The following is a 14,752-nucleotide window of genomic DNA, read 5'->3' on the forward strand; positions in this document are numbered from 1 at the left end:
AAAATCATTTTAGAAAGTAAACGATTAATAACTTGAATACAGTGGAAATACAGGAAGGCCCAAGTATTAAACTACAGTGTCACAATTAGTAATGAATATGGATTTCTATTGTGACACTGTTTTTACTGTTATTAAACACAGAATTGTATCGTGCATTATGAGATACATTAAATTGCATCACAGATATGCTCCATTTCACTTGCTCTTGAGAAAGGTCTGTAGAATCAAAGTAACATTCCTCATAAAGCACTAAGTCCACTTGTAGACTACATTATCATGAGAAAGCTCATAACTAAATGTCAAAGTGATTTTCTTACCAAAATTTCCTATTACTTGGTTTTAATAACTTCTAATGTATTTAATGAGGTTTGAGTGGCACCTTGCAGTTTTTTATTCTTCTCAGGGGAATGAAGAAGCTTATAGCTGGATTTTCTGACTAGATTTAATTTATGGTTTCTCAAGATCTCTTAAAAAATAATACAGATTTTCTTATGCTGAGCAACTTTATGTTGGCAGCTTAAATGCCAGTATTTCTTCAGAAATTCTACAAAAATATCACTGTAGAAGCTAATGCATTTGATTCTAAAATTTCATAGCTTTTACAATTTAGTTTGAACTAAATATGCAGAAATAAATACATTTTTAAATCCAAACTTAATTTATAAGTAATTTGAACATTTTCCCTCCATATAAAATTGTCATGTCTGAACACACAAGCCTTAGTCCCGTGCAATTTTCCAGCTCTCAGGCACTAAAGCCCTCAAGGTAGTAGCTACTTCTGGGTAACTTAGTACTCAAACTTTACAATGCCAGGAAGTTTATAAACCAACCATCCAATGAACATTGAAAATGCTAATGGCAGGTCGGTGACAGGGGACCTTTAAATACTTGATGGGAAGAAGATTGAGAGAGTTGACCAGGATCATGATATATAAATGATCAGTCCTAGCTCAAGCTTTCTATACTGTCCAGACTCAACCATTAGCAATTATCTGTGTAACTTCAAAGCTGTAACACTACAGCTAGAGCAGAATACAAAGGAATACTGATGTTTAAAAAGGAAAAAAATAAAAATGTATAGACTACCCGGATCAAATTTCATTTTTGGATGAAACTGGGAAAATAATTAGAAAAAATCTTTTAAGTTCATGTAAAACAGCTCTAAGATGGCACAAAAAACAGTATACTTTGATGAAGAGCAAATTGTTTCAAATTTAATGCATTTCTATGACATTTTGAGTATGGATATGTCAGGGTTTATTTTATTAAAACAGTCTAATTTTTGTATTTACAGTAAACTTTGTAGAAAATCTTATGAACAGCTTAATTAATTAAAAGGGGATATGCCCAACAATTTTATGATTTTTAACAATTGCATAATCTGTAAGCTTAACTTGTTGAAAATTTAACAACATTATTTTATGGAATATGTATGCTGAGATGGTTAGCTCTGAAAATACAGCAATGCAACTTACTGAAATATGTTTAAGCTATAGAGTTTTGACTGCAGTTATTTCTCATATTTAACAGTTTGGCTAGAAGCTAATGGCTACCTTTACAGAATAATTCACTAAAGATAATCATGTGTGAGGTGAAAATTATCAGTCAGAACATTTCCTGCAATGCCTTGTTTGTTTTCTTAAATTCATGTAAACTAAACTAATACTTTGCTTTAGAAAGTCTGCTTTGCCTTCAGATGCTATGATTTATCTTTTTCTTGCAGCAGTTACATTAAAACCTGATTTCCTTTTTTGAAATTATTCCCTTAAAACATGACTATTTGAAGTTCTATTGTGTAGAACACTTGTAATATTTTTTTCCCCAAATAAAAAGAAGAAATCACAAATTAGTGGTTCAAACACATCTGCCTATGTCAGCTACACAGACAACTGTCTATGACAGAGAAATGCTTTTTTAGTAAACCGTTATCTTTTTCTTCTATTCACACACAGTTTGTAAACTTAGTGGGGACTTGGAAAAAAACGTACCCTTCCATAACTGGTTAAAAAAACCAGTCTCCCCTTTTATATATATCTAACATTATTGAATCTGACTTGCTAGTAACTTATTTTCTTTCACATTACTTAAAAAAATTCTTTCTTATTAATATTTTAGAAGTTGTAAAATTTAGGAGAGAAAGAAGGTTTTGTGTTTTTATTTGTTTGTTTGCTTGGTTTTTAGCACTGTGTTGGGGTCTTTCTCCTGTGATTAGCTATGTAGTTGACATTAGTAGTATTAAAAGAAAAATACAAAGCCTATCACAGCTTTAACAGTCAAACCTTCAGAGCTTTAGTTTTTGATATTGTTGCAGTTAAGCACACAAATAGCATAGTGACTTGCTATCTTTGAAGGACAGAATAATACTATAAAACTGTTCCTTTAAAAGGAGAAGAAAACCTGGACAAACAATGAAAAGGGATTTATCTCAAAGAAGGAAAATATGTTCACATACTAAAAGCTAAATGTGACTGAATTTTAAAAGAAATTTTTGTTTTATAGAGTAGTTTGTCACAAATGCAGATTTATTCACTTTTGAATGCTCTGCATCACTCAGCTTACTTTATTGTTCTAATGTCTCCAAAACAGATTTATTTAAAGTGTTCTGCAGAGTAAAAGTACAGGAAAAAGAAAAGAAAATGCAGAAAGGACTCGAAACTTCTTCATATTTATGTGGAATATCCTTAATTAAATGATTAATTTCTTTCCAAATTAAACATTATTGAGTAGTTAACATACGTAGGAAATAGATATTGTAGCAGTGGTATTTGAATACATACACAGAGATGAAAAGTTCACATACTGGAATTTTCCTTTGATGAAATTGTAAAAGGGAAAAAAAGCATAATGAAAATGTAGTTGTTGTTATATATTTTAAAAATTGATTTCACGCTCCTGAAAATTAGATCTCAAGCCCAAAATCCAAATCTCAGCCTCTCTCAGATACGTCAGACTTCTAATTCTCAACTCATCACAATTAACAGAAGATTTTTTTTTACTTGTTTATTTCTGTAAAAGAGCAATAAAATATTTTAGGAATTTAACATGCATCTCTTTAATTACATACTTTCTATATTTTTAGTAGTAATGTATTATTATTATTTTTATGACCATGCTGCTTACATATAGTTTGATGCCATGCTTGCACCATCAACATTTTGTATTCAAGTGTTTACTGAGACCATTTTGTGCTGCTTATATATCCTAAACTCTGTAGAAGCAAACAGCATTTCTGGTCCTGCACATCATTCTTGAAAGCCTGTCTCTGTTTTCATTTGGAAAACTAAGATTAGAGAGCAAACTGATGCAAAAAGTTTCCTTCTCTTACAGTTGTCTTTTCTGACCTGTGGGTCTGTTCAGAGTACTGAAAATCTTGGCTTGAGTTTGACTTCCGTTACTTCAGCAGTTGCATCAATGACCTCAACCTTTTTAACTTATTTCATATGGACATAACCTAGGATTGCGCGTCTCCATACAAAATCAGTTTAGCACCAGCCAATCTGTCTGAATAGCTGGTCTCCAAGTCTCTCTTCCTGAACTTGCAAACAATTTGATCTTAAGATGGTTACAGACTGGGACAAAGTCCAAGTCAGCAACAGCACATGTGGTCAGACAGACCTCCATTCCCTAAACATCCAATCTACCCTATCTGTCATCCTCCCAGTTGAAGGATGTAGTTCCATGTACAGGGGCTTTCTCAGGGAACCCCTAATAAAAAAAACCCCAAAAATAATAAAAAAAAACCAAACACCAAAGCCAACAACAAAACCTCTATTCTGCTATTTATTTATTTCTGATTTTTTGGCTTTCTTTTTGTTTTTATTCGGGCTTTTTCTCCCTTTCCTTTTGCTTTCCCTTCCAGCAGTGTATGCTTTCTTCTTATATCCCCTAGATATGAACCTGAGCAAGCAATGGCATGCATTTTGGCTGGTTCATGTCTACTGTGTATGGATAGGCCATTGGCATTTTGAAAGGAGATGCCATTGAGCTGAAGGATGACTTCCTTAACCTGAGTCTGTTAAGAAGTTGGTAATTTTCATGAAACATGGGAATTTAGATATCTTTATTATTTCCTCCTTCTTACAAATTTGGTTAATATTAATTAGTAAATTCAAGTTAGGGAGACAACTAAGGGTCAGATGGATGAGTAATGTGAATGTATAGTTATCATTTCATTGGGAGACAAGTTTAAAAAAACCCAAGTACATCTACTGGATTATTTTTATGATAAAAAATCTCTGGCTGTGTGATGTGATTACACTTTAACCTTGTTCTGTTTTGTTGTGTTTTTTTATTTGTTTTGGTTTGTTTGTTTGTTTTTAATTTTACTTTTATTTGCATGCTTTTATAGGCTACTTATTAATTTAAATGAATGTCGCAACTTTATCAACAATTATTATTTTATCAGCAAAGCTATGTTAATTATTCTGGCTATAACCTAGCATCTTTTTGAAGCTGTACAGTTCCTAATTGGCTTGGCAAGCAACTCAAATTTTCAGATTAAGCAGCTGCTTTGTTTTCATGCTTACTATTGACACAGATCAAACCTAGCTGCATATCACTGTGTCTTACCAACTTCCTTACTTATCCAAGCTAAGCTCTGATTGTGTGTTTGCTTATACTGAGCTATAATAGGTTTGATTCTTTCTACCTCCTTTTCTGCACCTATAGTATCATAATACTGGAAACTACTTACTACCAGGTCATAACCAAAAATCTTCTAGACCATATGAGAGCACACTCAGTCATTACAGAAGCAGTTCTAGGTGGAGAGGAGTAGTACTTAGTAAGACCCTAGTACATTTGGCTCAGATACATTTGACTAAGATGGGAATTTTTTTTTTTTTTCTTTAAATATATCAGAGTAAGAAAACAAAATATTTTAGGTAAAGGATGCTCAGCATCTTGTTCATAACCTTGATGGATGAGATTTTATGTGCAAGACAGAGAGGATCCCTATAGCTTGCTTCATGGTTCCTCAGTGTTCACCTTATTTCTGCTTCCTTTTATTATGTCTGCATTTAATTTGTAATAGTATTAATATCAGGTTGATTTATTTAAATATGTTTGTGGCAGAATCTCAATACTGGTTTCTGTTTTCTTTATAGTTTCTTTCTTGAGAAAATCTCCTTCTGGGACATCTTGTCTCAGTTGGGCATGGTGTTTGTTTTACTTATGTCACACATATTCTTTATCATATTCAAGGCTAAGAGTCGGAAGAAAGACAGAGAATCCAGTATGTGACCCAGTATGACCAAAATAGAGTCTACATAAAGAAAAGAGACAAAGTCATTATTATTTCCTTACATCAACTACAGATAGTGCAGTACCTGTAGCTTCCATCCCCAAAGATTCTGGTACATAAAATCATAGAATATAGAATGTATTGGGTTAGAAGGGACCTCTAAAGGCCATCTAGTCCAACCCCCCTACAATAATCAGGGACATCTCTGACTAGGTCAGGTTGCTCAGAGCCCCATCAAGCCTGACCTTGAATGTCTCAGGGATGGGGCTTCCACTACCTCTCCGGGCAACCTGTTCCAGCTATCCACCACCCTCATATTAAAGAACTTTTTCCTAATGTCCAACCTAAATCTACCCTTTTCCAGCTTAAAACCATTACCCCTCATCCAATTGCTACAAACCCTTGTGAACAGTTCTTCCCCTGCCTTCTTGTAGGGCCCCTTCAGATATTGGAAGGTTGCTATATGGTCACTCCGGAGCCTTCTCTTCTCCAGGCTGAACAACCCCAACTCTCTCAGCCTGTCTTCATAGGAGAGGTGCTCCAGCCCCCTGATCATTTTTGTGGCCCTCCTCTGGACATGCTCCAACAGCTCCACGTTGTTCTTGTGTTGGTGGCTCCAGAGCTGGACGCAGTACTGCAGGTGGGGTCTCACCAGGGCAGCGTAGAGGGGCAGAGTCACCTCCCTCCGCCTGCTGGCCACACTTCTTTTGATGCAGCCCAGGATGTGATTGGCCTTCTGGGCTGCAATTGCGCACTAGTGGCTCATGTCCAGCTTTTCATCCATCAGTACCCCCAGGTCTTTTCCACAGGGCTGCTCTTTATCTTGTCTTCTCCCAGCCCGTATTGAAATCAGCAGTTGCCCTGGCCCAGGTGCAGGACTCTGCACTTGGCCTTGTTGAACCTCATGAGGTTCACCTGGACCCACCTCTCCAGCCTGTCCAGGTCCCTCTGGATGGCACCCTGTCCCTCTGGCATATTGACTGCACCACTCAGCTTGGTGTCATCAGCAGTCTTGCTGAGGGTGCACTCAATGCCGCTGTCAGTGTCATTAATAAAGATTTTAAATAACACTGATCTCAGTATGGACCTCTGAGGGACAGCACTTGTCACTGTTTTCCATCTGGACATCGAGCCATTGATCACTACTCTCTGAATGCGACTATCCAGCCAATTCCTTATCCACTGAGCAGTCTACTCATTGAATCTGTTTCTCTCCATCTTAGAAAGAAGGATGTTGTGGGGGAGTGTGTCAAAGATTTGCAGAAGTCCAGATAGATGACATCTGTAGCTCTCTCCTTGTCCACTGATGCAGTCACTCCATTGTAGAAAGCCGCTAGGTTGGTCAGGCAGGACATAACCCTAGTAAAGCCGTGCTGTCTTGAATCTCCTCCCTGTCCTCCATGTGCCTTAGTATATCTTCTAGGAGGATCTTTTCCATGATCTTCCCAGGCACAGAGGTGATGCTGACAGGCCGGTAGTTCCCATAGTCCTCCTTTCTACCCTTTTTAAAAATGGACAGAATGATTCCTTTCTTCTAGTCCCTGGGGATTTCACCTGACTGCCATGACTTTTCAAATATCATTGAGAGTGGCTTACCAACTGCATCAGCCAATTCCCTCAGGACTCTGGGATGCATCTCATCAGGTCCCGTGGACTTGTGTATGTTCGGGTTCCTCAGATGGTCACGAAGTTTGTCTTCACTTACGGTGGGAGGGACTCTGTCTCCCTAGTTCCCGTCTTGTGGGCCATTAACTTGAGAGCTGTGAGGAGAGAGGTTGCCAGTGAAAACTGAGGCAAAAAAGTTGTTGAGGACCTCAGCCTTCTCCTCATCTGTTGTTACTAGTTCACCATTGCTGCTTATCAGAGGTTACACTTTCTTTGACCTTCCTTTTCTGGTTTACATACCTGTAGAAACCTTTCTTGTTTTTCTTGGCATTCCTTGCCAAGTTCAGCTCCAGCTGCGCCTTGACCTTCCTGACCTTGTCCCTACACAACCGGGCAACATCCCTCTACTCTTCCCAGGATACACATCCCCTGCTTCCACTGCCTGTGCCGTTCCATCTTGCCTTTTAGTTTGGCCAGCAGGTCTCAACTCAGCCATGCTGGTGTCTTGCCATCTTTGCCCAATTTCTTACACCTGGGAATTGAGAGCTCTTGCGGTCTATGGAAAGTGTCCTTAAAGATCTTCCAGCTCTGCTCTGCTCACTTGTCCTGAGGGCCGTTTCCCAGGGGCCCAATTGACTGACTCCTTGAAGAGCTGGAATTTTGCTCTCCTAAAATTTAAGGTCCTGACTATGCTTTTCATCTGCCTCATACCCCTTAGGACAGTGAACTGCACTAGTTCATGATTACTGCAGCCGAGGCTGACTCCAATCTTGACATCGCTGATGAGTTCACGTGTATTTGTGACCATCAGGTCCAATATCCCATCCTCTCGGGTAGGGCTGCCTATTTCTTGCCTTAAGAAGTTATCATCTAGGCACTCCAGGAGTCTCCTGGATTGCCTACAGCTTTCCATGCCACTTTTCCAACTGATGTCGGGGTGGTTGAAAGCCTGCAGCAGAAAGAGGGCCCGTGTGTGTGATGTCTCCTGGAGCTAGAGTAAGAAGGCTTCATCAATAGGTTCCCCTTGATCAGGTGGCCTGTAGTAGACATCAAACACAAGGCTATCTTTGTTGCCTCGATCCCTAATTCTTACCCATAAGCTTTCCACCTTCTCATGGCTATTCTTTAAGGACGACTCTTCACACTCTATCCATTTCTTAACATAGAGTGCAACACCTTGACCCCTCCTTCCGCTCCTGTCCCTTTGGAGTGGCTTGTAGCGATCACTAGCCACACGCCAGTCATAGGATTCATCCCACCAATTTTCAGTAATGACTACTATGTCGTAGCCTTCCTGTAACATGGTAGCTTGTAATTCCTCCTGTTTGTTGCCCATGCTGCCTGCATTGGTGTAGAGGCACATCAGCTGGGCTGTGGCTGTGTCTCCTTCTTTTATTCCTTTTTTTCCCCCTTTTATTCCCCCAAAGTGTTTCATGGAAGCTACTCTGTTGGCTCCTATTTCCTCAGGAGCCCCTGGCTCATCTCTGTAAGACTTTGCCTGTGCTGCAGTGTCCACAGCATGTGTTAGGGCACCAGGTTGAAGGCCCTTACTGTCACCCCATCCCTCCAACCCTGGTGTGTCATCCTGCTGCTTATCACAGATAATCTTGATATTATTACCCTTCTCCTTCTTTGCATGGGGGAGGGGAAGCTCTATGTGGAGTTCGAGGCAGATATCCTCTTCTAGTGATGTTTGTTTTTCCTATCTGATAACAATTTAAATAGAGATATTCTGTAGCCATCTTTTATGTGTGACTTTTCCCACTACCTCTTGAAAGACTGTATATTTATCACTAAGATGAACAGTTGTTCAGATACAGTATTGGAACCCAGTTATATGGTAGGCCTTTTTCACCATTAAGAAGTAGTCTACAAAGATACCTTTGTTCTAATAATTTTTTGACACACATGTTTTTGCATGATTTCCCCTTAAATTTAAGAGATCATTGTGAGTTATTTGAATGAAGTGGAGGAGGTTCTAGTAAGTTCTTCTGGACACATGTGCTGTAAGGCATGTAAACCAATTTCCTTCACTTTCAAAAAGCATGGCAAAAAAAAAGCAATACTAATCTAAAAAAGTGAAAACTATTTGATTCATACAGTCCCTCACACCTCTAATAACTCAATTACTTAATGAAACCTTCACGTAGGAACAGCTTTATTAAAAATGTTTAATCATTGTTAACTTGAATCAGTCATTCAAAATACATTTTTTCTAAGACTTCGCGTTGTTCTAATCCATATAGAATAGTTACTTTTATCAAAAAACAGCTGATCAAAACAGTAGGGTAATATATTGTAAATAGGCCTAAATATTATATTAATAGTTTAAAAGGCTGTGGTTTGTAGTAGTAGTAGTAGAAGTAGTAGTAGCAGCAGTAGTAGCAGCAGTAATAATTTATGCCTTTGCAAATGATTTTACAATTTATCCTACATACAGACTCACTGGATCTAGTGTCCCTGACCTTATTGTGAGCATGAGCAACCAGATGTGGCTTCATTTACAATCTGATGACAGCATTGGCTCACCAGGATTCAAAGCTGTTTATCAAGGTATGAACTAAATTAACTGTTTTAAACTCATGTTATAACTTCCTTCATTACCTCTCAACAAATTTATTTCAAATAGGCATTTAGTCCTTTCACAAATTTAGAGTTTTGATACTGTCTCTATTGTTACTTAATGCTTAATGAACATATGGATTTGCAAATACCTGGAAAATAACTAAAAAGATTCTGAAGTAAAAATGAAAGGTATTGTTCTAATGCTTTTTGCTTGAAGGTCAGTGCAAACTACAAGTTTCTATCATAGTTTAAAATTTTTTAAATGTTACATTCTGCTAACCTGTGTAAATCATTATGTTGGTTATTATTTGAAAATTAGTTGTTTTCCTAGACTTTATCGGGATAGTTACAAAACTTGTTTTCATGCCTCACAAAGAATCTTCACAGAGCTATGTCAAAATTAGTATGTAACACAAAAAACAGAACAGATATATTGTATATGATTGTGGAAATTAAGAAGATGTATAAGACACTGTAAATTTAACCCAAAAAAAGCAATCTAAATTACACTAGTCTCATTTGTGTTGCTTCTGTCTTTTCAAAGAGTTGAGAACCTTGGCAACATAAGCATCTTTAATTTTTCTTGACTATGAGCTTCGGTTTGACACTTTCTGAGGCTGATTCATTCTAGTAAAAAATATCTGGTATCTGTTGGGATGTATGCATGTACTGATATTTTCCGTTTTAATAGGTTGCATCGACCTGCAGCTAGAAAGACCTCTTGCTTATTAGCATATGGTATCACTTTTGGTTAATTTCCATGTTAATTAGTTCACCTTCAGGATAGGGACAAAATCAGTTAATACTATTTTCAATAGTTTCTTATGAGCACATATGGTGAAAATTATTTGATAGTAATTTTGTCAACATTACTTTTGTACAAAAGACGCTGCAAAACATTGAGAGACTGTATACTGTTCAGTAACTGAAAGTAACTTAATTAAAAGAGTGGAAGTTTTCACTAAACATTTTCCATAAACTGAAGCACCCTGCCTTCATTGCACCTGTAGTTACCTTAATGCTTCAACACCAAAACAGGCAAAATAGAGAGTGAAAAGTTATGTAGATGTTAGCTTCAAGTTTAGCGAACTATACATTTATTGCACTAAGGACATTAAGACAGGCTTGCCTGCACAGGATTTTATAAGTGGTGTCTGTGGCTGACAGCATGTTGTAAACTCTAATGATGAAAGGAACAAGGGAGAATACTCCCTAGTGGTCAGCCAGGAAACTCAGTGTTGGTTCTCCACACCAGTATCTTTCTAGAAGTGGTCACTCCACTGAAGTAGGTGTGATGATGATGGTGATTAGGATTATGTTTTCACCATGACTTTGCCCTCGTACTATGTACTTTGCTATGGAACCGTTGGTTGTTCCCACTCATGGTACTGATTGGAGTATGCTAATTAAATTCTCTGAAAGAAGTAGCAGACCAAGTTGCTAGGCCACTCTCCATCATATTTGAGAAGTCATGGCAGTCTGGTGAAGTGCCCACTGATTGGAAAAGGGGAAACATCACCCCCAGTTTCAAAAAGGGAAAAAAAGGAAGACCCTGGCAACTACAGGCCGGTGAGTCTCACATCTGTGCCTGGCAAGATCATGGAGCAGATCATCCTGAAGGCTCTGCTACGGGCATATGGAAAATGTGGAGGTGATTGGTGGCAATATACATGGCTTCACCAAGGGAAAATTCTGCCTGACAAATCTGGTGGCCTTTTATGATGGAGTTACAGCATCAGTTGACAAGGGGAGAGCAAATGATGTTGTCTGTCTGGATTGTGCAAAGCCTTCGACACGGTCCCGCACAACATCCTGGTCTCCAAATTGGAAAGACATGGATTTGATGGATGGACCACTTGGTGGATAACAAATTGGCTGGAAGGTCGCACTCGGAGAGCTGAGATCAATGGCTTGATGTCTGAGTGGAGACCAGAGACAAGCAGTGTTCCTCAGGGATCAGTTCTGGGACTGGTGCTATTTAACATCTTTGTCAGCGACATGGACAGTGGCATCGAGTGCACCCTCAGCAAGTTTGCCAACGACATCAAGTTGTGTGGTACAGTTGACACTCTGGAGGGATGGGATGCCATCCAGAGGGACCTTGACAGGTTGGAGAGGTAGGCCTAGGCCAGCCTCGTGAAGTTCAACAAGGCCAAGTGTAAGGTCCTGCACCTGGGTTGAGGCAATCCCGAGCACAGATACAGGCTGGGTGATGAGTGGATTGAGAGCAGTCCTGGGCAGAAAGACTTGGGTGTGCTGGTAGATGAAAATCTGGAGATGAGCCAGTAATGTGCACTTGCAGCCCAGAAAGACAATTGTATTCTGGGCTGCATCAAGAGAAGTGTGGCCAGCAGGTTGAGGGAGGTGATTCTGCCCCTCTACTCTGCCCTCATGAGACCCCACCTGGAATACTGCATCCAGCTCTGGAGTCCCCAACACAAGAAAGACATGGAGCTGTTGGAGCAAGTCCAGAGGAGGGCTATCACGATGGTCAGAGGGTTGGAACACCTTTTGTACAAGGACAGGCTGAGAGAGTTGGGCTTGTTCAGCCTGGAAAAGAGAAGCCTCCACAGAGACCTTATAACAGCCTTCCATTATCTGAAGGGGGCCTACAAGAAGGCTGGGGGGGACTTTTTACAAGGGCATGTAGTGAGAGGACGAGGGGTAATGGTTTTAAGCTGGGAGAGGGCAGATTTAAACTAGATATAAGGAAGAAGTTTTTCACCCTGAGGGTGGTGAGACACTGGAACAAGTTGCCTAAGGAAGTTGTGGGTGCTCCATCCCTGGAAGTGTTCAAGACCAGGTTGGATGGAGCCTTGAGCAACCTGGTCTAATGGGAGGTGTCCCTGCCATGGCAGGGGAGTTGGAAGTAGATGATCTTTGAGGTCCCTTCCAACCCGAATCATTCTATGATTATATGGTTCTATGAATTAGGTCAATTGTTGTACATTTATAGGTTGTTAAATTTCTGTGTGCATATATTGTTGGATAATATTTATTGATTATTTAAATTTCTATTATCTACTTTATTGTACACCTTGTTTTGGTTTTCTTTAATGTGAGCTGAAATCTACAAAACAAGTAAGAAGTGGGAAGAAAGAAGGGATGATTCTCATGACAGTGTCAATTGCTTCCCATGAGAGTCGTCCATAGCAACACTACAAGGATCTGCAGGTCCACAGCCATGAGAATGACAATATGAGAACAACAATGGAAAAGTACCATCACAGAGGCTCTTGAAACACTATCTCAATTGCTTCAGTGAGATGTGAGAGCTGTGAGAAGAAAAGCAGCTGCAAGCCCATAGGATTACTATGGCTATGTTGTTAAGGTGTCTTAAGACATTGTACAACACATTTGGCCTGTACAGTTACACAGCTCAAGTATGTTTGTTGCCTGAGGGCAATGACATATTCTTTGTTTAAGTTAGTCCCACCTTTTCTCATCTCTTCATTCACAGTTTCATCTTTTTTACTTGTGTCATTTCTAGGGACTGTGTTTATTGAGGTGATATGTTTTCTTTATAGAATCCATTTGTGAATTACATGTAGTGGAAATAATGACTATATAGTGGAAAGAGTGTATTGGCGTAAGTTATGTATCTGACACTTTGCATTTTTTCCTCAATCTGAAATTATGAACTTTATCTCGTCGTACGTCTGTGAAAAAGTTCAAGAATTTAAGCCTTTCTGTTGAGGTACTTTTCTGCTATCATTTCTCTTTCTCGTATTTCTAATCTAAAGGCAGCACTTTTCATTTCTGTATTTGTCTAACTTATCAAAGAGACCTTATTTAATTTATGGAGTTTAACCTCTTAATTCTGGGGACTTTGTGGAAACACCTGAAGTATACACTGTGAATTTTGCAGTAGTTATGAAGTGTATGGTTATCATTTGACAGTTGGATTCTGGCTTCAGTCTTGTTTTACCAATTGTGAGTCATTCTACGTTTTTGTAATTTTGGAAATTAATGTCAGAATTGTAAAATTTGAAATGTTTACAATCTCAGAATTGTAGTAAATGTCTTAATAGGAAGGTGAATTATAACTATTTTCTCTGTTTTACCTCAACTCTTTCATTAGTTTTATCAGAATTTTCTTATTTTCTTTTACTGTTGACAAAACTTTTATCCATCTGCACTCTCAAGATATCTCCTGCTTTAGGCCAAGTGTAAAATCTTAAACCTCTATCCTGTCACAAGATAACTCAATGATTCTTCTATTCCACTTCCTTTTTGTTTAACAGTAAAAGAACCTGTTCAAATATAGAATCTCATTTTAATGATGAGAAAGTTAATGGTTTGCGACATGTGACCTCAAAGACACTGGCTTTGTGACTGCAGTTAGCTAAAAAGAAAGCGAACTGCAGGCTTTGATGCCTTACACATGATCTATGAAGACAAAGTAAAGGACATCCTTGTTTGAACCTTTTTACCAAAAAGTCTGAGTTTTGCTTTGGATAAGAATATGACTCGTCACCCTCTTGGGCAGTATTTTCCAACTGACTGACTGAATCCTGACTTCATATCTATTACAGTAATATCAGTTTTTATATTAATATTTACAAAGTGTCATAGTCTGCAGCTTATAGAAAATTGTTACTTTAGCTGAGCTTTGCCTCACTTTATTTATGAATAGAGAAGCATTTTGATGATGCAATTCAACTATCCTACATTAGTATGTCCACCTAAAAATGGCATGAAATTATGCCTGTAATGAACTGATATGCATCACAGATTTTGTATATGAGTTTACAAACTGTTTACAGTTTGCCTCAGGGTTTAAAGGAGGAACAATTCTTTCCATATTCTTATGTCTGTCCTTTGGCTCACTTTCTGAAACATCTTAATGTCAGAAATATGTAGTGCTATCTATATTCTTATTACGCAAATTTCTTGATTTTGAATACAGTTGATATTTACTTTAAGAAAAATTCTGTAGGCTGGCTAATAAGTCAGGCTCCTTGGACTGCACAATGCAGCTCCCAAATAGTTGGATCCACAAGAAAGATTTCAGAACATAGGTGTTCAAGAAATAGTTACTAGTAATAGTTTTGAATACAGAGGAATAGTACTGTACCTGTATCACTGTATGCAGTGGAAGGCGAGCTACAGAAACACAGATGGTAAAACTAATGTTGATGTTAGCTTGAAACTTGACAAAGCTGATAAGCAGCTATTGTGTTAGAAAATACAATAGTTGCCTTGATATTTTTTCTATAAGTCATCATCAGTTTTCATGTGTTATAAAGAGAAAAATAATTTAAACATTACCTATATGTAAGTACATTATTAATAAGTAAAATGCGAGATGCTACAGGCAACCTTAACTTTGAAGTTGAA

At 38.3% G+C, this 14,752-nt stretch overlaps 1 protein-coding gene across 1 annotated transcript in view; it reads left to right on the forward strand.

Moving 5' to 3' along the window:
- CSMD1 (CUB and Sushi multiple domains 1) overlaps positions 1 to 14,752 on the forward strand; it is a 1,224,748-nt gene that overhangs the window by 858,218 nt on the left and 351,778 nt on the right. The window contains exon 12 of the mRNA XM_086461528.1: positions 9,288 to 9,400. Within this exon, the coding sequence (XP_086317654.1) occupies positions 9,288 to 9,400 (113 nt within the window). The remainder of the gene's footprint in view (positions 1 to 9,287; positions 9,401 to 14,752) is intronic.

The sequence above is a fragment of the Leptosomus discolor genome, chromosome 2 (assembly GCF_034619465.1).
Source record: "Leptosomus discolor isolate bLepDis1 chromosome 2, bLepDis1.hap2, whole genome shotgun sequence".
Lineage (NCBI taxonomy): Eukaryota > Metazoa > Chordata > Aves > Leptosomiformes > Leptosomidae > Leptosomus > Leptosomus discolor.